At 38.3% G+C, this 26,614-nt stretch overlaps 1 protein-coding gene across 1 annotated transcript in view; it reads left to right on the top strand.

Moving 5' to 3' along the window:
* Window positions 1-26,614, top strand: part of MROH2B (maestro heat-like repeat family member 2B) — a 76,707-nt gene that overhangs the window by 40,409 nt on the left and 9,684 nt on the right. Inside the window, exons 20-34 of the mRNA XM_011944417.1 lie at window positions 707-814; window positions 1,368-1,520; window positions 6,485-6,511; window positions 7,211-7,330; window positions 7,536-7,615; window positions 15,170-15,305; window positions 15,402-15,497; window positions 15,754-15,843; window positions 16,218-16,338; window positions 18,732-18,829; window positions 21,212-21,364; window positions 23,841-23,998; window positions 24,514-24,640; window positions 25,131-25,318; window positions 26,463-26,603. Coding sequence (XP_011799807.1) covers window positions 707-814; window positions 1,368-1,520; window positions 6,485-6,511; window positions 7,211-7,330; window positions 7,536-7,615; window positions 15,170-15,305; window positions 15,402-15,497; window positions 15,754-15,843; window positions 16,218-16,338; window positions 18,732-18,829; window positions 21,212-21,364; window positions 23,841-23,998; window positions 24,514-24,640; window positions 25,131-25,318; window positions 26,463-26,603 — 1,796 coding nt within the window. The remainder of the gene's footprint in view (window positions 1-706; window positions 815-1,367; window positions 1,521-6,484; window positions 6,512-7,210; window positions 7,331-7,535; window positions 7,616-15,169; window positions 15,306-15,401; window positions 15,498-15,753; window positions 15,844-16,217; window positions 16,339-18,731; window positions 18,830-21,211; window positions 21,365-23,840; window positions 23,999-24,513; window positions 24,641-25,130; window positions 25,319-26,462; window positions 26,604-26,614) is intronic.

Raw genomic sequence — 26,614 nt, 5'->3', positions numbered from 1 at the left:
ACAAGAGCTGCCAACTTTCAGAAATTTAACCTCTTAAGATACAATAAAGTTTCAGGAACAGAATGATTCTTTACAAGCATCTGTTAATTCAAGCTGGAAAAAACCTCCATTAGCTTCCCAGCAATCATAGATTACAAGTCCAAAATCTTGGGGATAGCCTAAAAGGCCCTACTGTGATGAACCTCTCACCTCCTGTCTGACTCATTTTGCACTGCTCTCCTCCCTGACTGCTCACTCAGCCCTCTCAGTGGACTTCAGGAGCTTTGCACCTACCTTCTCTCTGATTGAAACTCTCCTTTCCAGATAGTCTAATGGCTCACTCCCTCACTCATTTCAGGGCTCTGCTTATTGTCACCTTGTCCATGAGACCATCTCTGACAATCCTATTTTAAAAATGCAAACTTCCCCCAACCCTCACTACCTATTCCTGCTTTACTTATCTTTATAGCACTCATCACCATCTGGCACACACACTGTATATTTACCTTTTTACTGAATTGATGTGTTTACTTTTTTCACTTCCCTGTTACTTCCCTCTCAGTTCTCCTGGTTGTATACTTCACAAAGATGGGGACTTCGGTATGTTGTGCAAACTACTGTACCCTCAGCACCTAAAAGGGTACCTGGCCCATAATAGGTGCTCAGTAAATATTTGTTGAGTAAATAAACGGTTAAACTCAAAATGTCATACCTTCTCTGATTTTAGGGAATAACATCTATTTTAGGATACTGTGCCGAGAACCATTTGGATATTGTTTTAAAGGTTCTTAAAACATTCCAAAATCAGGAAAAGTTTTTCATGAATCGATGTAAGGTAAGAAGAATCATCTTCTTCAAGTTTCTCAGTATTGCAAGGCCAGACAACCCTGATTTCTTCAGTGAATATCCTTTCTCTACATTATACTTACTCCTGTCGCCAGTTTCTTATTCCAGGTCAGAACTGTCTAAGCCTAGTCTTCTCAGGATGATCAGCTATATTAAAAGTCTATTTTCTCTGACCCTAAAGCTGATCTGGAAGATCCTAAATGCGCTCTGCATGTGGCTAGGTTTGTTGCTCTGCCAACCGCTCAGCCCTCAGGAATAGCTCCTCTCATGTATACTCTGCTTACCTTGAAGGAAAGGGGCCTGATAAGTAAATAATTAACAAAAGCTTCTCCCAGTTATCTCTTGGAAGCCCTGATCGTCCCACAGGACCATCCTGCGTGTTTACATTTAAACAAGCAAAAGTACATTCATTTTAGACTTATTTAAATCATCCCAGTTCAGTTTCTTATCCCTATAGTGGTCCATGGGATTAGGAAAAAAACACAAGAGAAAATAAAACTCCTTCAGTCACATTTTTCACATCTCCCTTTCCTGGTCTTCAGAGCCTTTTTTCTGGGAAAAAGAGCCTGACCAAGACAGATGTCATGGTCATCTATGGAGCTGTGGCCCTCCATGCTCCCAAGAAGCAACTTCTCTCCAGACTTAATCAAGACATCGTATCCCAAGTCCTGTTTCTTCATGGCCAGTGCTCTCAGGTAACGCCCATTGCAGGGCTGCCTCCATTTCTAGGCTGGGGTTGCTAAAACTTGCAGGGGCTCAGCCCCTGGGAAGCCTTTTTCCTTCCCAGTCTTGGGTATGTTTTTATCATCAGCGTGAAAACAGACTAATACAGTAAATGTCTCATGGATTACTACACAGCCATAAAAAAAGAATAAAACATGTGTTTTTCAGCAACGTGGATGGCTGCATCCTTCAGGCTTAAAGGATACAGGCCAAAACAAAGATAGATAGGATCTGGTATGTTTGGGAAATGAGAACATATGGGAACAGAAAAATTCATTTTAAAATAGCATCAGGTAATCTATTTTCTTTCCTAAGGCCCTGAGCTGTTCATGTCCTACCACTGTTGTGATGCGTGATTGTCCCACGTCAATCATATCCATAGTGATCTCACCCTTGTTTGAACTTGAAACAGTTACTCCTGTACTATTTTAGGGCACCTGGCTTATCACTTCCTTGTAATAGCATCAGAAGTGTTAGCCCGTGGTAGTTCTTTCACTTTTTATATAATAAGGCTTACAAACTACCTTGAACAGTGTCTCACAAATAGTAAGTGTCATACACATACTTTAAGTGAATAAAATAGGTCATTCATCAGGCTATTCAGTTCACCTATGTTGCACTGTCTTCCTCTCCACATTCATCCCAGCCGCCCTGACCCTCCTTGATGCTTCTTAAACATACCAAGAATGTTCTACCTTCGGAGCCACCAAACCAAGTTGAAATTTATCTGATCATTCTGTCTTCCATAGCATTTTATTTGTATCTTTAATAAATTGCTTTATACATATTGTGAATTCATCCATTTTGCTGACAGATACCAGGCTGGCCACCTAAGAATCACATAAGAATCAAGTTTAAAATATAGCTTCCTAGAGTTGTTTTCTAGAGAAGTTACTTCAGTAAGTCTTGGGAAAACTCTGGAAATCTATATGCTTAAAAGGTTCAAGTTTATAGATCGATGTAGGAGGCTTTCATTGATTATATGCACATCTGCTTCTCCTGTTAGATTGTCAGCACCTTGCTGACTCCTTTAGCTTCTCGTCTGTGTCTCCACAAACCACATGTTGATGCATAAGTGCTCTTCACATTTATTCATATGTACATGTGATAAGAATAGACTCATAAGAACTCATGAAATTGTAGTCATCAGTATATGCTAGTGGAAGGGTATAGGGCAGTCTTCCTCACACCTTAGTTGCATAAGAATTGCCTGGAGAACCTGTCAAAAATAGAGATGCCTAAAGAATCCCAGTCTTCAGAGTTGAATCACTGAATTTGTATTTTCAATATGCTCCTCAAGAGTTGATTCTGATGCCCCCAAAATCTGATAAGCAATGATGAAAATAGAAAACATAATAAAATATGTTTTATGTTACATTAACTTATAGTCAATCATTGAGGAACATTATGAGGAAAATACAAGAGAGAGGAGCCAAGCAAGGTGGCTCATGCCTGTAATCCAACCATTTTGAGAGTCCAAGATGGGAAGATCACTTGAGGCCAGGAGTTAGAGACCAGCCTGAGCAACATAGTGAGGCCTCATCTCTACAAGAAATAATTTTTTAAGCCTGTAATCTCAGCACTTTGTGAGGACAAAGTTGGAGGACCACTTGAGGCCAGGGGGTTGAAATCAGCCAGGGAAAAGTATCAAGATCTCATCTATAAGAACAAATAAATAAAACAATTGCCCAGGTGGGGTGGTACATACCATTAGTCCCAGTGCACTATAGCCTGGGTGACAGAGCAATACCTTATCACTAAAAATAAATAAATAAAAGAGGAAAGAAAATAAGAATGATTAAGATAAACATTACTATACACTTTCAGGGTACAGTCCGTTCTGCTATAACACAACATATACACAAGATAATATAGGTAAGAACATAAGAAGGAAATGAGGTTGAGGCATAACACTCATAAAACTCCATCAGTGACACACTCTTTTTAGTTTAGAAGCCCCTCCTGGACAGATTATTTCTTCTCACAGATCTGAACAAAATTATTTCCCATTGAATTTTTTTCAACTTTTAGATACAGGAGGTACATGTGCAGGTGTGTTGCATGGGTATATTGCATCCAGGTAATGAGCATAATACCCCACAGTTAGTTTTTTTACCCTTGTCCTCCTCTAATAGTCCACAGTGTCTTGTTCCCATGATTATGTGCTCAATATTTAGCTCACACTTATTTGGTTTTCTGTCCCTGCATTAATTTTTAGTATTATAGCCTCCAGCTCCATCCATGTTGCTGCAAAAGACATAATTTTATTATTTTTTATGGCTGTATAGTAATCCGTGGTATATGTACTGTATTAGTCCATTTTCACTATGCTGATAAAGACATACCTGAGACTTGGAAGAAAACAGTGTTTAATGGACTTACAGTTCCATGTGGCTGGGGATGCCTCACAATCACAGCAGAAGGTCAAAGGCACGTCTCATGTGGCAGCAGACAAGAGAAGAGAGCTTGTGCAGGGAAACTCCCCACTTATATAATCATCAGATATCATGAGACTTATTCACTGTCATGAGAACAGCATAGAAAAGACCTGCCCCCATGATTCAGTTACCTCCCATCAAGTCCCTTCCACAACATATGGGAATTCAAGATGAGATTTGGGTGGGGACACAGTCAAACCATATAAATATGGTGTGTGTGTGTGTGTGTGTGTGTGTGTGTATACATATATCCCACATTTTTAATCCAGTCCTCCATTGTTGATTCCATGTCTTTGCTATTGTGAATAATGCAGCAATGGACATATAAGTGCATGTGTCTTTTTGGTGAAATGATTTATTTTTTTAGTACATTCCCAGTAATGGAATCACTGGATAGAATGGTAGCTCTGTTTTAAGTTCTTTGAGAAATCTCCAATCTGCTTTCCACAGTGCCTGAACTAATTTACATTCCCATCAACAGTGTATAAACATTCCCTTTTCTCCCCAGCCTCACCAGCATCTGTTTTTTGTTTGTTTGTTTGTTTGTTTTTACTTTTTTTGTAATAGCCATTCTAACCACTATAAGACAGTATTCCATTGTGGGTTTGATTTGCATATCTATGATGGCTAGTGATGATGAGCATTTTTTCATGTTTGTTGGCCACTTATATGTCCTCTTTTGAGAAGTGTCTGTTCATATCCTTTGTCCACTTTTTATTAGGGTTTTTTGTTCTTTGCTTGTTGATTTGTTGAAGTTCCTTATAGATTCTGGATAGCAGACCTTTGTCAGATGCATAGTTTGAGGATATTTTCTCCCATTCTGTAGGTTGTCTGTTTATTCTGTTGATATTTTCTTTTGCTGTGCAGAAGCTCTTTAGTTTAATTAGATCCCACTTGTCAATTAAATATTTAATCTACCTTGGGTTAATTTTGATACATAGTGAAAGGTAAGGGTCTAGTTTCACTTATCTGCATATGGTTACCCAGTTATCCCAGCAACATTATTTATAGAATAGAGAGTCCTTTTCCTATTGCTTTTTTGTTGTTGTTGTCAACTTTGTCAAAGATCACATGGTGTATAGCTTTATTTCTGAGTTTTCTATTCTGTTCTATTGGTTTATGTGTCTGTTTTTGTGCCAGCACCATGCTGTTTTGATTACTATAGCCTTATAGTATAGTTGGAAGTCAGGCAGTATGATACTTCCATCTTAGTATTGCTTTGACTATTCAGGCTTTTTTTGTTGTTCCATATGAATTTTACAATAGTTTTTTTCTAATTCTCTGAAGAGTGACATTGGTAATTTGATAGAAATACCAATGAATCTGTAAATTGCTTTGGGCAGTATGATCATTCTAACAATATTGATTCTTCCTATCTGTGAGCATGGAATGTTTTTTCATTTATTTGTGTCATCTCTGATTTCTTTCAGCAGCGTTTTGTAGTTCTCATAAAGATCTTTCATGACCTTGGTTAACTGTATTCCTAGGTATTTCATTTTCTTTGTGGCTACTGTAAATGAGATTATGTTCTTGATTTGACTCTCAGCCTGGACATTATTGGTGTATAAAAATGCTACTGATTTTGTACATTGACTTTGTATCCTGAAACCTTACTGAAATCATTAATCAGCTCCAGCAGTCTTTTGGTGGAGTTTTTAGGGTTTCCTGTGTATGCAATCATTTTGCCAGTGAATAGGAATCTTTTTACAAAAAATTAAAAATACAGAAATGCTACCTAAAAAATGGCATTTTACCTTGAAACACCTGAAGTCAGTTATGAAGGTTGGAACTTCCTATGAAATGGTAAAAGGAAGGAGGGTTATCTGAAATCTAATGGACTGTTGTAATACCAGATTTGGATGGGAAAGACTCATAACACACAGTAAACTGAGGTAGCTGGTAGATTCATGGGGTGTGTGCATGTGTATGCTTTGAGTATTCCTACCTGGCTCAGTTCACCTGTGCACCTTTCCTCTCACCGAGGAAACTGCACACAAGCAAATGTGAATTCAGCATGTACTAAAAGTATTCTCTGATACAGTATGTCAATCTCATTGGAACAAATCTGCATTTTCAACACAAATGTTATAGCAGAACTCACTGTACTCACAGTTCCAGAGTTAGCTACCCTTTGACTTTTCATTTTATAATTTTTCACTTCTCATTTCCCTAAGAGCCTTTACCCTTCCTTACCAAAGTCTGTTGAGCCTCTTTAAATGATTGTGAAGGCTGAAAACCCAAGACTCGAAGTCTCTAACCTGCCTTCTGCAGCTTACTCATGATTCACCTGGAGGAAAGACTCTGAAAATGTACAAGGTCTCACTTCAAAAATGGAAGAAGTGAATTGCCTCTGTCCCCTTGGCAAGATGCCCCTTGGCAAGGCTCTACCTCCTGCTTTACTATTGTCCTTCAGGTTGATGGGTGGGTCATTTTGTTGGGTTGAGTGTATCTCTGACTGCTACTCATTGAGAATCTAATTTTGCCTTTAATTTTTTTAGGTTCTGGGCATGTCTGTGATGAACAAGGTAGGAGATCTAGAAGATAGATAGATAGATAGATAGATAGATAGATAGATAGATAGATAGATAGATAGATAGATAGATAGATAGATGCCCCCCTGAAGTGTACCAAGCAAAGATGTTCTTTTGATTTGATTCCAATTGAAAGGTTTCCAACATGTAACAATCCAATTCTGAAGTCAGAATCCAGGATCCTAATCCAGGGCAGAACAAGGGATTATATTCTGGTTCCAGGGTCTTTAGAAGTTGAGCTATAAACTAAAGCAACGTTTTGCAAACTTTGGGTTGTGACCTACCAGTTGAAATCAGTTTAATAGGTCAAAACCAGAAAAATTATTTAATGAAATAACAGAGTACTTTACATATAAAAACTATAACTATTATTTCTGTTATATATTAGACATATTTGGGGCATATAGGTACTAGGTGGAATTGTAAACTGTTTTCTACTGTTGTTTATGGTCAAAAAGGTTTGAAAGCCACTGCTCTAGAGAACTTTCATTCTATTGTGGGTGGTAGGGAGGAAAAATGGCCTTTGTTTCTCACTTTCCCTGCAACTTAGACCCTAGTCTGGAGTAGAGATGGCAAAGGAAGCAAAGATCCTCATTCCTGTCTGGGAACATACTTCAAAGCTAGGTCACATGTTAATAGACCTGAGCGTGGTGCCTTAGACCTTGACTTGCATTGTGAATGCTTTTGCTTTAGGACATGGATCTACAAATGAGTTTCACAAGAAGCATCACTGAGATTGGCATTGCTGTCCAAGATGCTGAGGATCAGGGGTTCCAGTTTTCCTACAAGGAGATGCTGATTGGTTACATGCTGGTGAGTGTGCAGAGAGGGAATAAGGAAGGTCCTGAGTATTCTATTACCAAGACTTCAGGGCTATCTTTTTAAAAAGTGAATAGACCTCACCAGTCCCACATAACAGATCTCTGCCTTGTTTATGATGATCCGATGAGATTGCAGCTGCATCTGGAAACTTTCCTGAGCCTTTCTGAAACATTTGATCTCCTTATTTGTGTTGTAGGACTTCATTAGAGGCGAGCCCCTGGATTCCTTAGCTAGCCCTGTTCGGTGGAAAGCCTTAATCGCCATTAGATATCTCAGGTAGATAATTGTTTGTTGTTTTCATTGCAAAAGTATTTTCCCACTTATCCTCCTCCTGATCAACTAACATCTATTAGTGCAGACTTCAGTACACACTCCCAAAACTGAACATAGTTCATTAATAAGAGCTTCAAACTGGGGCTTTTTCTCCTTCCAAAGAGTTACGGATCTGACTGAGAGATTGGTCATTTGATGACTGACAGAGACTGAAGAGCTACTCAGAAGAATTACATGTATTGATATATGGACTAAAATTTCTCTGCAAAAGGAAATTCCTCTTTCTAGATCTTGGCCTCCAGGCAAATTTTAAACTTTCAATTAAAATCTTATGAAAGCCCTAATCACATTCTAGTTGGTTAGCAGCAATAATCCTGAAAAAGAAAATAATTTTTGGCACAATTTAAAAATAATATTTTCACCCTGCAGTAAAATAAATAGAAGTTAAAACCACAATAAGATAGTGTCTCATGCCAATCAGAATGGCTATTACTAAAAACTCAAAGAAAGATGCTGATAAGGTTGTGGAGAAAACGGAACACTTATACACTGCAGCTGGGAATGTAAACTAGTTCAGCCATTGTGGAAAGCAGTTTGGATATCTCGCAAAAGACAGCTACAATTCAACCCAGCAATCCCATTCCTTGGTATATACCCAGGGGATATAAATAGCTCTACCATAAAGACATATGGATGCATATGTTCATTGCAGCACTATTCACAGCAGCAAAGACATGAAATAAACTAGATGTCCATCAATGGTAGACTGGATAAAGAAAATGTGATACATTACACCATAGAATACTATACAGTCACACAAAAGAATTAAATCTGTCTTCTGCAGTAACACGAATGGAGCTGGAAGCCATAAACCTAAGCAAATTAATGCAGGAAAACCAAATACCACTAATTTTATAAGTAGGAGATAAATATTAAGTACACATGGAAACAAATAAGGAAACAATAGACACTGGGGCCTAGTTGTGGGTGGAGGTTGGGAGGAAGGTGAGAATTTAAAAACTATCTATCTGGTTCTATGCTTATTGATGAGATAATCTGTACACCAAATCCTTATGACATGCAATTTACCCATAAAACAAACCCACACATGTACCCTCTGAACCTAAAATAAAAGATGAGGAAACAAAAAGAAAAAGAAATAGAAGTCCTCTGTAAAGATTGGGAAACTACACAAAATTTTTAAGAAATAATAAAAACCAACCATCGTGCCACTGTTGCCAACACTGTGGTCTATTTCCTTGATGTGGTTTGACTTCGTGTCCCCACCCAAATCTCATCTCGAATTGTAATCCCCATATGTTGAGGGGGAGACCTGTAATCTCCACATATGAAGGGAAGGGGGTGATTAGATCATGGGAGTGGTTTCCCCCATGCTGTTCTCGTGATAGTGAGTGAGTTCTCATGAGATCTGATAGTTTTATAAGTGTTTGGCAGTTCCTCCTTCACATGCTTACTCTCTTCTGCTGCATTGTGAAGAGGTACCTGCTTTCCCTTCGGCTACAATTGTAAGTTTCCTGAGGCTTCCTGAGCCATGTGGAACTGTGAGTCAGTTAAACCTCTTTCCTTTATAAATTACCTAGTCTTGGGTATTTCTTTATAGCACTGTGAAAATGTGCTAATACATTCCTTTAAGTCTTTATTTCTAGTCCTCCATTTTTATAACAGAGTTGACATTCTACTCTGCATATGATTTTTCATCCTGCCTTTTCTAACTTCACCTTACATATTTCCACATTATCACCAATTCTTCACAAACATCATACTTTTCTTAGTTTTTAGTTTTTGTTAATGTTTAATTGTGGCAAAATAAATACAATATAAAATTTATAATCAGTCATTTTTAAGTGTACAGTTCAGTATTGTTAAGTACATTCGTATTGTTGGCTAAAAGTACTTGGCTTTATTTTGGGGTTCTCTATTCTGTTCCATCAGTCTAAGTGCCTATTTTTACACCAGTGCTATGCTGTTTCAGTAACTATAGTTTTGTATAAAATCAGGTAATGTAATGACTCCAGATTTGTTCTTTTTTCTTACTATTGCTTTGGCTATGTGGGCTCTTTCTTTATTCCATATGAATTTTAGGATTGTTTTTCCTATGTCCTATGAAAAATGATAATCGTATTTTAATGAGAATTGTATTGAATTTGTAGATTACCTTGGGCAGTACAGGCATTTTCACAATATTGATTCTTCCCTTCCTTGAGTATGGGATGTGTTTCCATTTGTTTGTGTTATCTATGATTTCTTTTAGCAGTGTTTTGTAGTTTTCCTCATAGAGATCCTTCACTTCCTTGGTTAAGTATATTTCTAGGTATTTAATTTTTTTTTCAGCTGCTGTAAAAGGGATTATTGTTGGTATATAGTAGAGCTACTGATTTGTGTATATTGATTTTTGTGACCCAAAACTTTGTTTTTTATAGCCATTCTAATGGGTATGAGGTGGTATTTTCTTGTGGTTTTGATTTGCATTATCCTAATGATTAGTGATGTTGAACATCATTTCATATGTTTGTTAGCTATTTGTATATTTTTTATGGAGAAATGTCTACTCAAGTCCTTTCCATATTTTAAAAATCAAGTTGTTTGGTGTTTTGTTGTTTAATTATAGTATTTTTTAAATTTATTCTGGACATTAACCTCTTATCAGACATATGATTTGCAAATACTTTATCCCATCTAATAAGTTGCCTTTTCACTCTGCTGATTCTATCCTTTGATTCACAAAAGTTTTATTTCAGTTTGTTTTTTCAACCTTTATTTTATATTTGGGAGTACATGTGCAAGTTTCTATATTGCATGATGCTGAGACTTGGGGTACAAATGAATCTGTCACCCAGGTAGTGGGCATAGTAGCCAATAAGTAGTTTTTTCACCCTTGCTCCCCACTCTCACTCCCTCTTTTGTATTCCCCAAATGCACAGAAGTTTATAATTTTTAAGTAGTCCATTTGTCTATTTTTCCTTTTCTTGCCTGTGTTTCAAGAAATCACTGTCAAATTCAAGATCATGAAGCTTTTCCCTATGTTTTCTTCTTAGAGTTTCATAGCTTTAGCTCTTACATCCATTGTGAGTTGATTTTAGCATATGGTGTAACATAAGGGTCCAACTTAACTCTTTTGCATGTGGATATTCAGTTTTTCCAATGACGTTTCTTATAAAGATTGTCCTCACATCAAAAGCTTGGCCTACAAAAGGAAAAATAAATAAATGGCACTACATCAAACTATAAAGTTTCTGCAGCACAAAGGGAATAGTCAACAAAATGAAAAGGCAACCTGTGGATTGGAAAAAATATTTGCAAACCATGTATCTGATAAGGAGTTAATATCCAAAATTAAAAAGAACTCATACAACTCAATAGCAAGAAAATATATAATCTGATTTAAAAATGGACAAAGGACCAGAGTAGACATTTCTCAAAAGAAAGCATGCAAATGGCTAAAAGGCAAATGAAGAATACTCAATATCACCCATAATTAGAGCAGTTTTAACTCAAATTAAAACTGCTCTGAGATATTACCTCATACCTGCTAAGATAGCTGTTATCAAAAAGAAACCCGAACACATGTTAGCAAGAATATAGAGAAAGGGAAACCCTTGTACACTGTTGGTGGGAATGTAAATTGGTACATCCATTATGGAAAACAGGATGGAGGGTCCAAAAGAAATTAAAAATATAATTACTATAGGACCCAGCAATTTCTCTTCTGTGTATATACCCAAAGGAAATGAAATTACCACCTCGTAAAGATATCTGCACTCCCTGAGAGATGACAATGTACCTGTTGGGGTACAATGTACACTCTTTGGGTAACAAGTACACTAAAATCTCAGACTTCACTACTATACAGCTCATCCATGTAACCAAAAACCACTTGTACCCCTATAGCTTTTTAAATTAAAAAAATTTTAAGTTATCTGTACTTCCATATTTATTGCACCATTATTAACAATAGCTCAGATGTAGAAACAACCTCGGTGTCTGTCAATGAATGAATGGATAAAGACATTGTGATATTTATGCCCATAATGGAATATTATTCAGCCTTTAAAAAGGAAATCCTTCCATTTATTACAACATGAGTGGACCTGTACAACATTATACTATGTAAAATAAGCCAGACACAGAAAAAAAATATTGTGTAATCTCACTTGTATGTGGAATTTTTTAAATGTCAGATATACAGAAATGGAGAATAAAAAACAGCAGCTACTGTTTTATTCTCAGTGGTGAGTAGGAAATGGAAAATGTAAGTCAAAAGATATAAAGTAGCAAGGAAATCTGATGAACAAGTCTAAAGATCTAATAATGTACAACCTAGGACTATATTTAATAATAGTGTATTGTATTAAGGATTTTGCTAAGTGAGTAGATTATAGCTGTTCCTACTTTTGGTCTTGCCATGGGGCAGAGGTGGGAACGGGTAGAAGAGAAATGGGTAACTATGTGAGATGATGGCTATGTTAATTTGTTTCAGTATGGTAACCTTTTCCTATGTATATCTTATAACATCATGTTGTAAAACTTAAATATACTCAATAAAATTTGTTTTTTAAAAAATTGTCCTTTCCCCATGGAATGGTCTTGGTACCCTTGTCGTAATTCATTTAATGGTTTACTTATAAGCTCTTTATTCTATTCCATGGATTCATATGTCTCTTTTTTTGTTTTTGTTTTTTGAGATGGGGTCTTACTCTGTCACCCAGGCTGGAGTGCAGTGGCACAATCTCAGCTTACTGCACCCTTGACCTCCTGGGCTCAAGTGATTCTCCCTCCTCAGCCTCCCAAGTATCTGGGACCACAGGCGAGCACCACCACACCGAGCTCATTTTTCTATTTTTGTAGAGACATAGTTTTGCCATGTTGTCTAGGCTGGTCTTGAACTCCTGGGCTCAAGCTGTCAGCCCACCTCAGCCTCCCAAAATGCTGGGATTACAGGTTCCTACCACCATACCTGGCCTACATGTCTAACTTTATGCCAGTTACATACTATTTTGATTACTGTGCTTTTGTAAAAAGTTTTGAAATCAGTAAGTATAAGACATCCAACTTTGTTCTTCTTCAAAATTGTTTTGGCTATTTGGGGTCTCTAGAGATTTCATATGAATTTTAGGATGAATTTTTCTATTTCTACAAAAGCACCTTTGGTATTTTGATAGGAATTACATTAACTCTGTAGATCTAATCTTAACAATATTAAGATCTCGTCATCTTTACATTATTGTTTAATTCATGAACACAGGATGCCGTTCCATTATTTGTGCCTTCTTTCATTTCTTTCAACAATGTTTAGTAGGTTTCTGTGTTTCACTTGGTTAAGTTTATTCCTAAGTACTTTATTCTTTTTGATGCTGCTGTAAATGGAATTGTTCATTTCCTTTTCAGTTTGTTCATTTCTTAACAAATCAGTTGTACGCAGAAATGCAACAGATTTTGATAGGTTGATTTTGTATCTCGCAACTTTGCTGAATTCATTTATTAGTTCTCACAGTTTTTTGGTAGAGTCATTAGGGCTCCTACATATAAGACTGTGTCATCTCTAAACAGAGATAGTTTTACTTCTTCTTTTCTAATTTAGATGCCTGTTTAATTTTTCCTTGCCTAATTGCTCTGGCTGGGACTTCCAGTACTATGCTAAATAGAAGTTGTAAAAGTGGTATCCTTGTCTTATTCTTGATCTTACAGGGGATGTTTTCAGCCTTTCACCATTGAGTATAATGTTAGTTATAAGCTTTTAACATATGGTGTTGATTACATTGAGGTAACAAATATATCTTTAATGGCTGCCTAATATTTTGAATAAATATGTCTCATCTTACTTAACCAACCTCCTATTGCTATATATAATTGTTGCCTATTTTAAAAACTATGAATAATACTTTGATGAACACCTTTGTGCAAAAAATTATTTTCTGAACTTTTAAGTATAATAGTTGATGGTTTTATTCAATAAATATTATTAAGTGGCATCTATGTCATATCAGTCAGTGAACTTGGTTGCAAAGGAGTGATGATGAACGAGAACTCCCCTGACAGAGTTTCAGCCTACTGGGGGAAACGGATGTAAGAAGCACCCACGTAATTTCTCCAAATGTGGTAAGAGGCAAGATAAGAGAAAGTACAGGTTGCTATGTTAACAAAAATGAGGGAGGTTTGTAGAAATCTCAAATAAATCAATCTCGAAGAAGAATTAAGAATTAACCAGGCTCTAGAAGAGTGTTGTCAAGTAGAAACACAATGCAAGTCACATATGTCATTTAAAACTGTCTGGTAACCACTTTTAAACCAGTGAAAAGAAATGATAAAATTAATTTTAATAGTATATTTTATTTGATCCAATATATTTATTATATTATTTCAACATATATTCAGTATTTTAAAATTGGATAATTTATATTATTCTTCATACTAAATCTTCAAAATCCTATGTGTTACACTTACATTGCATCTTAATCCGGATCAGCCCACAACTCATGTTCACTAGCATATGTGGCTAGAGACAGCACAGCTGTAGAACTTGGAAACTAATCTCTAATGACAGCAAGCAAATCAGTGGTTGTCAAGGGGGAGGAAAAGATAACCTGGAAAGGGGAATAAAAAAAAAATAGAGTATGATAGAAATCTTCTATATTGATTATCTAACTGTCAGTGTTTTCGTGAGTGTGAATGTCTCTCAAAATTGTTTTCATGGATGCAGCTTACTATACATAAATTATACTTCGATACATTGATTAGCAGTGAACCAGACAATAAAGATGAGAATACTACATAGAGCTTTCCCAGCTGGTACTGAATTTTATTCCTCTCTAAGAGAACCTTGTTTCCCTGATGGTGTCATCATTTTTAATTGCTTTGCTAATTTGGTAGCTGACTAATGGTATCTTATTGTCTTAACTTACATTTATTTAAAAGTAAATGTGGTTTTTCATGCTTATTGAACATGTACATTTTTCCAAGTCATGTCTAGACTTTTTCATATCCTCATGAAGTCTATAGTAAACATTTGAAAGGAAGGCAGAAAGGAAGAAACACTCCAGTGTCATTTGTTCACTTGTGCATTCATAAGAACCTATAGTATATGTGGCACTATTTAGAACATGAAAAGACACATGAAATCGATAAAAGTCACTGCTGCAGACCTACAATCTAGTTGAGGAGATACATGTATATCTCTCTGTCATTCTCTCTCTCTCTCTTTCTCACACTCTCTCTCTCACACACACACGAGATGGAGAAAACAAGTGGGTTAAAGCTGTCACAGATCATATAATAAAGTGTTAAGGAACACAAAGTGAGTGGTGATTTGTTCATCAATCTAAAGAATGGAGGCGTATTGACTATGCTCACCAATGCAGTCTGATTCTATGTTCCCATCGCTCCCTACTCCTGTCACCACCTCTCTCAACATCCCAACATGTCAGAAAATGTGACACATTAGTCACATGGTCAGATGTGATTGGCAGTTCTTGGGAACTCCACTGGGTATGTTCTGTTGGTCATTGTAATATCCATTCCTCCACCTGGTTCTCATTTCAGTAAACTGAAACCTCAGCTCTCACTACAAGATCACCTTAACATTCTTGAAGAGAATACTCGGAGGTTGCTGCCCCTTCCACCTCTGGAAAATCTGAAAAGTGAAGGCCAGACAGACAAAGATAAGGAGCACATTCAAGTATGCACTAGTGAGGACTAAGCAGAATGAAAATCTGCAGTGGGACCTTACTGCCTCACCCCAGCCTGAGACTTACACACATGTATTTGATTTCAGTTTCTCTATGAACGATCCATGGATGCCCTAGGAAAACTTCTGAAGACCATGATGTGGGATAATGTGAATGCAGAGGACTGTCAAGAAATGTTTAATGTGAGTAGAGCCTCCACTCAAACTGATTCTCATTCTCCCTAACCTGTTCTTCAATGTCCACTCCAAACTCTACTGCATTTTCCTCACATGAAGACATCCAGCTGGACCCACCCACACCCCACATACAGCCATCTACTTAAAAATTGTGGGGAAGCGAGCACCCTGTTACAGAAGAGGCAGAGACAGAAAGAGAGAATATGAAACTAGATGAATATGAAGAATACTAAAGAAAGATCATTTATTCTTTGACCAACAGCTTCTCCGAATGTGGCTTGTTTCACAAAAAGAGTGGGAAAGGGAAAGAGCCTTCCAGATCACAGCGAAAGTGCTGACAAATGATATTGTGGTAAGTAATCCCCTGGAATGAATAGACTTTATTCCTTGTGAACAGCAGGGATCGCTGAGACGTCTGGAATCCAAAACTCCTGCCTGGTGGATCTTGCATCTCAGAGCAAAGTGCTTTTTGAAGTACTTTTGGAGAGAGCTCTAACTTCAGAGTGCAGCTCACACATACAAATTGAGCTATTGGGTTGTCTTTACATGCATGCTTACTTTTCCACTGCCCTTGAAAATAGGCATCTTTTAGGAGAAAGTGCAAGATCAGATTTCATTCTAAGGACCTGCAGAGAGAAAATAAGAGACTTGAGATCCAGCGTTAGGAATATCCTGAGATATGACCAAGCTACCTCATCACAACGGGATGCCTCCTTTATCCTGCAGGCACCAGAGAACTTTAAAATTGGTTCACTGCTTGGACTTCTGGCTCCTCACTCCTGTGATACCCTGCCCACCATCCGTCAGGCGGCTGCTAGCTCAACTATTGGTCTGTTCTATATAAAAGGTGAGGGAAAGGTGGGGAGCCCACAAATGAAGAAAAGAAACCCATCTTCTTTTATTCTCAGCTTTTCTCCTATGTACCTATGCCTCTCTCCTTTCTCCCCTCTCCTCTCTCCTCTTTCCTCATTTTCCTCTGTTTCTCCTCTCCTCTCTCCTCTCCATCTCACTCTCTCTCTGTCTCTCTCTCTCTGTCTCTCTCTCTCTGTTTCTCCTTCCCTCTCCAGTTCAGCAATTTCTGTTTTAATACCTTAATTATATCACAGAATCTGTCTCCTAGATCTGAAACAAGTATTTCTTTCCTCGGTGGCTCTGTTTTCCCATTTTTTAAAATAGAGATAATAACACCAAAGCATTATAAAGATCCATTAAAGTAGGTAAAATGTTTTGAGAGTCTCCGATTGAAATCACTAAGCAATTGGGCATATTAGCAATGCTTCCTCTATCACATGATTTTCTTCAGGAGAAAATTGCAGTATTGTCATGGTACTAAGTGCCTTTCAAAGCTCTCCAAGAGACAGAACATTGTGGAAATTTTCAGAGCAGGAGCTCCTCCTGCTCTCCAAGTACATGTGAATAACTGTCAATACTACAGAATATTAGGAATTTTTAAACCTCCGTCTCAGGCTGAAACCAACAATCAGGGCTTCCTGTCCAGGTTAATTGAGTCCATGTTTCATCAAGGACAGCTCTACATTGTGTGTGTGCAGTTCTGCAGAGCAGGCGCAGCCAGAAAGAGTCTAGACTTAATGCCACCTCATGCCTGCCTATGTTCCACACATCATTCTTTTAGGTATTCAAAATATTTGTTGAGTGCCTTTCCATGTGTCAGGCACTGTTCTAATGCTGGGGACACAGAGATATTACAGTTCTAATATTCACATTTTATAAGTGTGTTAAAGCCAAAAGGTAGGATTTGGTTAGGGGGAGAGAGATAGTCAGTCAAAAGAAAAGAAAAAACTCTTCAGCAGAGTCAAAGTATGTATGAAAGTCCTTTGGGATATAGGAAGATAATTAAGGACATATGTTTTTACCAAGTCAGGAAAAAAGCAGAATTAAGGAAGTGAGAACTAAAGAACCATTCCAGGCTGGGCGTGGTGGTTCACTCTGTAATCCCAGCACTTTGGGAGCCCAAAGTCTATGGGTCACTTGAGGTCAGGAGTTCGAGACCAGCCTGGCCAACATGGTGAAACCCCATCATCTACCAAAAATACAAAAAATTAGCCAGAAGTGGTGGTGGATGCCTGTAATCCCAGCTACTCGGGAGGCTGAGGCAAGAGAATCACTTGAACCTGGAAAGCAGAGGTTGCAGTGAGCCGAGATCACACTTGTGCACTCCAGCCTAGGAGACTGTCTCAAAAAAAAAAAAAAAAAACAAAAAACCATTACAGTAATAACAGAAATATGCCAGCAGGGAACTCATAGGAAAAAAGGAATTTGGATTCTATTATTGTTCTACCTATTTTTCCTTTAGCCTACTTCATTTTCCTAAAATATGAAAAATTCAGGTCCTCAAACATTCTTTGTTAATAAAACTCCCATACTTTGTAATTTACATTGACATTTTCCCTGATGGACCAAACAAGCATGGTGGAGAGAAAGAACATGTACTACTAAAATACCTACTAGACACAAGTAACAAGTGTGATGCTAAATTAAATACCCATCGATACTCATGGACATTTAGTTTTGAAAGGGGAGAATCTGAAATTAAGAAGTTTCCAGTTACTTGGACCACTGAAAGTAGAGTAACTGGGATTTGAGCTCAGGCGCATCTGACTTCAAAGTCCACGTGTATCGCACTGGGCTAGGCTGCCTTCCGTAGAATGGTTCATGTGTTAGTTTCCATGATTAATATACATTCAAATAGCAAACAGAAAATCTTTATTAGTTAGGCCTGCATTTACAAATTGATATCAACAATCACTTACACAGTTGCTGATGTAAACTTCTCATTACAATAGTTACTTTTCAGTTTCCCCAATGAGGGAGCTCACTGAAGAATAGAAATCCAAGAGAGAGAGCAGCATAGCAGAGTAGTTGGAGCCTGGGCATTTGTGTCAGACAGACCAGGGCTCAAATTCAGACTCTCCTATTTTTATTCACCATGTGCCTTGGGCAATGTCTTCACATCTCTGTTCCCACCTTCTCATCTGCAAAACCAAGAAGGGAACAGGAGAGTCTACCTCAGATAATGCTTATGAGTAATAAATGAGATCGTTGTATGCAGAGTGTTTGCATGGTGCCCAGCATGTAGAAACCACTCAGTATGTGTTAGCGCTTATGTTCACCATCTCAACAGACAGCAGCTAATTTAGAGTCATATCAAAATGTAGCCAGCCTCGTCAATGCCTATCAGGTCTTTGAATGCTTAAACATTTCTCCCTTTGTTGATTTTAGGCATTCACCTGGAAGTGGAAAGACTACAGGGTTTGCAGGAAGGGCTGGAAAGTGATGACGTGCAGGTTCAGATCAAGATTTCTTCTAAAATAGCAAAGGTAATAAATATGGAGGAGTGGCCAGTGTATATAAAGATTCTGGATTGATTTCCAAATGGATAAGCTACATACTCCCCACTGCAAAGGAAGATAGATATTCAAGCTGATTGAAAGAGTCATGGTCCTGTCATTTTCTAACTCTGAGTACACATGCCTAGTCAACACTCACTGCTGATCATTTCATATGGTGGGAAACTTTGCAGACCAAGTGTTCTTCCCCAGAATGTGGGATGCTGTGGGTTGGAGTGGAAGGAACAAGAGCTTTGGAGTTAATCAGATGCACTCTGTGTACACTGATTGAAGTTCAGTCTCCTCATCCTCAAGAAACAAAAACAAAAGACCATTTTGTGGTTGTTGTGAGGACTGGCCGATCAATTCAGTCACTCATTCAGTCATGCATTCACTTATCTCCCTTCTCCTGAGCACCTACCATATGCAAAGCTCTATTCTAGGCACTAAGAAAGCAGAAAATACAATTCCTGTTTCACTGAACTTGCATCTTAGTAAAGGAAATCCAGAAAATAAACATAATATCAGATAATGATAACCAAGAAAAATAAAGTCAAGAAAGGGAATAAAGAATAGGTAAGAAGTGATCCTCTGGAGAAGGACACCCTGAAAGAGATAATCATGGAAATATCTGGAAAAGAGAATTCCAGGCAGAGGGAAAACAGCAAGTGCAAAGCCCCTGAAGTATAGAAAGAGGGAGTAATGAGATCCAAGAGATAACCAGAGGCTGATCCAAGGGCCTTCTGAGCCTTTTTGAGGAACTTTTTTTTTGCTCTATTTGAAATCAAAAGCCAATGGAGGGTTCTGAGAAGAGTCAAGCCACTACACATAATTATGCCAATTTTGAAATGCAAAAAGGCACCCTCATGTGTGACAACATCATTCATAATGTAGACATTACAGATTTATATTGATGTTAATGGCAATTTTCCACAGGTGGCAATAAAGGATCCAGCAAAATCAGTACATTATAACAATATACTTAGAGAGAGAAGTGAAATATCTTGAGGACGGGGCTCATATTCCTAGTGTGCAAATGCCTCTTCTAGGCTAACAGTGGTTCTGAGAGGAAAAACACAACAAGACTTACGTTTCTGAAGGGCCACTCTGGCAGCTATGTGGAGACTTGAATGTAGACTGTTAAGAGCAAAATTAGGGAAGTCAGTTTGGAGGAAACTGCAAGACTCCAGCTATCAAATGAGGCAATTAGGACCAAGGAAGGTGGCTGTAGCAGAGACATGAGTAGTTGATCAGCAAATGACAGAGAAGCCATTTGGGGGACAGGAAGGAAACATATGTCAAATGCCTTAAAAGGTGTCTGATACATAATAGGTGCTCAGAAACATGAGCTCCCTTCTTTCCTTTGCTCCTGAATCAACATCCAACCCACTGTGAGACAAAACAGCTAATCATGAATCTTGGACAGCAGGCAAGCATTTGGAGTTACATGGAATGGTAACCATGGCATAGTCCTTTGATCTTAGAACCAAAATAACTCAGCAATGGCTTGGATGTGCAAATATTCAAGGAAAGGAGCTCATATCTTCTCAATATCATCTGGCCACTTAATGCAAGGGGAAGACCACTGTAAATAGGAACTTTCTCATGTCTACAAACTCATAATCATTACCATTTTGCTTAGTTAATTCCCCAGATAATGATCCTGGAACTCATTCAAACACCAACTTTTCACCTGCCTTCCCACCCCTTTTTCATTAATGCACACACACAGACATACACACTGAAATTCACACACTGCTATCAACCAAGCATTCTGTATAGTGCTTGCACCTAGAGATAACAATTGCAAAGTTCTTCCATTTTATTGACCTTTTATGGACTGTTCTTAATATTGAAATATGGAAGAGCAAGAAACAAGGCTCATAATCATACTCCATATGTACATTGTCCACCACCTGACTATTCAGCATGATACTTAGTACATATTGATAGATTTTCCTGAATCCTCAAGGTTTAGGTATTATGCGGCAGATTCAAGACATGTTTCTATGATATATGAATGTATGTAAAAGGAATTTATAATGTATATATTGCTATATAAACATTGTGCATTATTTTTCCCTATGCAGTATGCTATAACTTTAGGCTTGGAGAGGAAATTGCCTTAGCAGGCTTAGGATTCAATAAATATGAAATGATAAAAAGGCAACTCCATGAAAAGTTTGCTTAGTAATAAAAGGTCATGTCTATGCCCTGTTCTAGTATTTTCTCTAGTTTCTGGGGCCTCAGTCAAAACTGTTGAAAAGTTCAGTGGCTTCTAATACCTTAAAACAAACCATAACAGCATGTTGTAAGTATCTAGATATAAAATGGGGTGGTTGATTACATGAATCTTTCTGGGTGCATTTTCAGATTGTCAGTAAATTCATCCCAAATGAAGAAATTCTCATGTTCTTAGAGGAAATGCTGGATGGTCTGGAGAGCCTCAACCCCACATGCACAAAGGCCTGTGGCATATGGATGATCACTGTCCTGAAGGAGCAGGGAGCTGCTCTGGAAGATCAGGTGAACTGATAGCCAGTTTTACAACTGAGCAGAATTCTGTCACTTCTAAAATGCCAAGTCAGCCACTGCCTCTGTTTGTCCACTGATGGACAGCATGCAAAGGCTTGCACAGCCTCAAGAGGCCTCATTAGAGACCCACGTTGTGTGTTTAACAACAAGGCTCATGTTGAGGTCCTGTCTCAATTGCCTCTCTTGTCTTTTAATATAAAAGCTTTTCAAACTGTCTCACTCTGGCTAGAGGAAGCAGCTTTGAAACAAGGCCATTTGGATGATTGAAAACTGGGTTGTTAGAGCTGTAAGGATAAGAGTGACCATGTGGATGCCTTTGAGACAACCGCCAAGGGCAGGAGTTTCTAATTTCACTGCTACTCTTCAGGCTTTTCTCCCACACCCCATAGTGTTTATTGTCTGATAACCATTGGATTGGGGAAAGTCCTCAATTCTTCTTCCCAACTGGAGAGTTAAGCAGAGTGAACAAGGTTTAAATTCAGGAAGCTTGGTTAAGAGCTCCAAGTGGAGATCCCTCTCTTTTCTCTTCTGAAGTCAAAAATAGAATACAAGTTATTCAAATATTAATAAGAAGGGAAAAATGGGCTGAGTGAGGTGGCTAATGCCTGTAATCCCAGTACTTTGGGAGGCCAAGGCAGGTAGATCACTTGAGGACAGGAGTTTGAGACCAGCTTGAGCAACATGGAGAAACCTCATCTCTACTAAAAATACAAAAATTAGCTGGGCTTAGTGACAGGTGCCTGTAATCCCAGCTACTTGGGAGGCTGAGGCAGGAGAATCACTTGAACCAGGGAGGCACAGGTTGTAGTGAGCTGAGACTGTGCTACTGCTCTCCAGTCTGGACAACAGAGCAAGACTCTGTCTCAAAAAAAAAAAAAAAAGGAAAAAGTCTTTAACTAAATGAAAGCAATTCAAAGGGAGTAAGAGAAAGAAGTTCTTGTCCCTATAGTCCAGTCAACTACTCTCAATTTAAAGACTCTCCAAAGCACAGCTTTTGTGTTAAGGGCATTGAAAATTTCCTCTGTGCCAATTACTTTTCAATAAGTCTTTTTGAAAACATTTATTGAGTATATACTATGTGGTAGGCACTGGACAGCCAAAATAGATAAATTGATAAATGTAAAATGTCCATATATTTGAGTGTATAGCATAAAGAGTTATTCACACAGTAGGCAAAGGCTTACAATAGGGACCTAAATACTCTCCAACCCTCATTGAGCTGGGAATCTGTGGTAATCATAAAGGGGGGCTATTTATAACTAAGGAATTGTAATTCAGAGAAAATATATTTTAAATTAATGTCTAACTTAAATGTCTATGCAAAATAAGAGAGAGAAATGTCTACTAGAAGCAAAGTTACTTTAGCATAGATATATGCCTTTGTCCATGTCAAAAATCCAAATGTATGATATCGTTCCTTACTGCCCACAGATTGACATCCAAATCCGTAAAGGTGGCATTCAGTACTCTGAGATCTGGGTTCATATTTTCTATAAAGTCATCTTCCTTTTATTACCCTTGTTCTCTCTACACTCCAGCCTGGACCATTCTCCTACACTAGAAATCTCAGCATTTCCTTATGCCCATGTTCCCATGATTTTTTAAAAAATAGATTTTTTTAGAGCAGTTTTAGGTTCACAGCAAAATTAAGCACAGTTCCTATCTACCCACTCCCCTTACATGCACACAGCCTCCCAACTATCAATATCTCCCGCCAGAGTAGATTTGTTATGATTGGTAAACCTACAATTACACATCATCACCCAAAGTCCACAGTTCCATGGACTTTAGGGTTTAGGGTTCACTCCTGGTGTTGTACATTCATGGTTTTGACAAATGTGTAATGACATGTATCCACCAGTATAAGATCATACAGGGTGGTTGCACTGCCCTAAAAATCCTCTGTGCTGCACCTATTCTCACGTCTTTTAACTTCACATCTTTATCTGTTTTTCTTCTTTCTGACAAGGATGCCCTTCCCCACCATCTGTCTCCACCTTGCCTTTTGAAATTGCTACAAATGCTTCAAGACCCAAACCAAATGGCCCTCCAATGTGAATCAGTTCCTCCTGGATTCTGGTTGTATGCACCTCATGTATACCATTTGCCATAGACTGCCTTGAACTACAGGCCTTTGGGTCTATGACTGATATTTTTTATTGGGTCACTCACTCCTTTTGCAAAAGGGGTACATCTTTTTCATCTTTAGTAAATTCCAACAATGGCAAACATAGCAACTGTCATAATACACTCTTTCACAAAATGTTTCCTAAATTGAATTAGGAATAAATACCCAATTCATGAATAATCCTCCTAAGTGAGAAATAGGCCACATGTGAAATCAATTATTATTTTTAACATTATTTAGAATTCATCAACTGCCCACCCATGACAGGTACCTGTTCTGAGTCATTCACATAGAGGGAAAATGGCAACTTAATGTTTGACTTGGCTTTTTTCTCTTTAGCTATTGGAGATCTTAAGCACAATTTACCATCACATGCCAGTCCTCAGACAAAAAGAAGAAAGTTTTCAGTTCATGCTAGAAGCCATCTCCCAGATAGCCAGCTTTCACATGGAAACAGTTGTTGTCAACCTTTTACAGAAGCCTCTGCCCTTTGACAGGTAGATCCTTATTGAACTGATTCCTTCTCCTAGGGAAGGCCACTCTGAAAGGCCTTGGGGAGGGATTTATGGTTTGAGAGCAAGATAGCAAACAAAGGTTGAAAATAGCTCATCTGAATAACAATTTAACAATTTGTATTTGAATCACAAATAAGGTTTTTCCAAGTGCTTTTCATATATATAAGATACATATGTATTGCATAATAATATTTTTAACCATACGCCATAGGAATAAGAGAATATTAAAAAGTGAATATTCTCCTTTTTCTGGTGGCCTAGAATGCACCTACATGAGAGGTTCCCATCTTAGTGGACTTTAACAAAGTTCTGTAACCCAAGGCTAGGTTGCTGAATTGTTATGTAAAACATCTTTCTTATCCCCAGGCATGGCAGCATGTCCATCTGCCCTTGAAATTATGTTTAGTCATAATGTGATTTTAGAGTGAGTCAGATGGAGAAGCTTAGAGCCTGAGGGGTTGTGCCTTATCTACCAATTTCCTGCTTTGCCACCCTAGGGACACAAAGACATTGTGGAGGGCGCTGGCTGAAAAGCCAGCCTCCAGTGGGAAACTCTTGCAAGCCTTAATAGACAAACTGGAGACCGAGTTAGAAGATGACATCGCCAGGGTTGAGGCAATTTCAGTGAGTTGGACAGCCTGAACCCATCACTTGCCTGAGACTGTGCCATCCTTTATGATCTATCCCCACCTGGAGTTTGGTGCTCTCACATTAATGACACCTCCTTCTTCTCTCATACCCTAACTTTATTCAGTTTATAGTTATGGCTGTACTTTTGTCTGTGGCTGATCATTTTTAGAAGCAAATTTCTCATCAACCCCCACCCCCAAAATCTATGTATCTATATTTCTAGATTAATCTGGAAGATATCCGAAGGACTCTTTTTTGTTGAAAAACCCCAATGCTGAAAACATTTTATTTTACATGACTAGTATCCCCTGGCAGTCACAGGACTAACATGGCAGTCCTTGAGTTGAGAAATTTCCAGACAATAAACCCTCCCATTTCTATGTGTTTTTACTGGTGGAGAAAACAAAGTTGAAAATCAGCCCAGAGAGAAGATGGTGTTGGAGGAAATGAGACTGCCTGACCAAGAGGCCCTTTCTCCTCTCAGGTGGCCTGTGCCATGTATGAAGTGATCTCAATAGGCACCCCTGTCACCGGCTTGTATCCAGAGCTGTTCACTCTCCTCCTGAAGCTGGTTAGCTGCACACTGGGCCAGAAGATGCCCACTTCTTCCTGGAGCCGCAGGCGGCATGTGATGCAGCAGGGAGAACAGCAGCAGATCCCAGACCCCTGCAGGTAAACGGCCAATTAGGAAGCATCTTCCACAGAAGTCCTAATCCCAGACTCCAGGAGCAGCATTGCAGAAGTCAGGGTCTGCCCTTTCTGTCATAACATCCATTGTCCATGAAGAAACAAGGCTCTACTATCCCTAAGCCATGACACCATAGTTCTTCTTGAGCCAGTATCCAGTGTAGCTACACAGAATAGTCACTTAAAGAATAAGGGTCTATGCTTTCTTTCCTAGAGGAACTACTGTATTATCTTTGGTTTCTATCATTGAGATCTTCCTAGAGAGGCTGGAATCTTGTGATCTTCAAGTCCACCAGGGAAAGAAGAAAAATAAAAATAAATACCATATTTCATAAACTCTGAGACTTCAGCAATTGAAAAAAAAGCATTTTTGCATACCATTGAGAAAACAGACAAGGACTCCAAAGTAAGCAGTGAATCAATGCTTTCTTAAACTTTAAAATTTTTATTCTGTACTTATCAAAAGAACTCTTTTAGGACTATGAGGTATAAATTTTCATTTTATATCACATCATTCTGTTTCCTTGCCTTTTGCATAACTTTTCATTCCAATGTAAAATTATAGTGCAACATTTTTAAAGACACTTTAAACACCATTTAGATTCAACACGTGTATTAGGTTGGTGCAAAAGTAATATCTGTTTTTACTATTAAAAGTAATAGTTCCAATAATACATGTAACTTTACTAAAACGATGGTAATATAAAGAGCTATACCTAAACAGGCAACAGATGTGAATGCACAGACAATAGTAACTACGTCACAAGTACTGTCTGGCCAAGAACAATTGTAACACACGTCTACTGCAAGATGCATCCTGATTTCAGAGATGTTGTTTTAGAATCAGTGAAATATGGTATTTTTCACTTTTTATTCTTATGGCTTATTTTTTCTTATGGTGGGAGTGTTGACAAGATTTTGTGGCATTACTTACTGGCCCACGTCCCCTGAATGTCCCCAAGGATCCTAAGGCTAAAATGTGAGCATAGGGCTGCCTGTTTTTCCCTTACACAACATCCCCTAGTCCCAAGGGTGGGAAAGCATTGTGAGGAGTGGGAAAGTAAACTTGGGAATTTGCAATTCCCTATAAGGGTTGACTTAGTTTTGTAATGCTGACTGTCTTCTTTAGGCTTTCAACTGCTACTCTAAGATGTTTGCAAACCCAAGCCATGAGAGAAGGCCTTGCAAAGGAATCTGATGAGGGGGACAACTTATGGACTCTCCTCAGCAGTCCTACTACCCATCACGTAGGCGTATGTTCACTGGCCAGGTAATGTGCAG

This window comes from Colobus angolensis, unplaced genomic scaffold (assembly GCF_000951035.1).
Source record: "Colobus angolensis palliatus isolate OR3802 unplaced genomic scaffold, Cang.pa_1.0 Scaffold230, whole genome shotgun sequence".
Classification (NCBI taxonomy): domain Eukaryota; kingdom Metazoa; phylum Chordata; class Mammalia; order Primates; family Cercopithecidae; genus Colobus; species Colobus angolensis.
The sequence above is the reverse complement of the archived record's forward strand: the minus strand, read 5'-3'. Positions and strand labels throughout refer to the sequence as shown.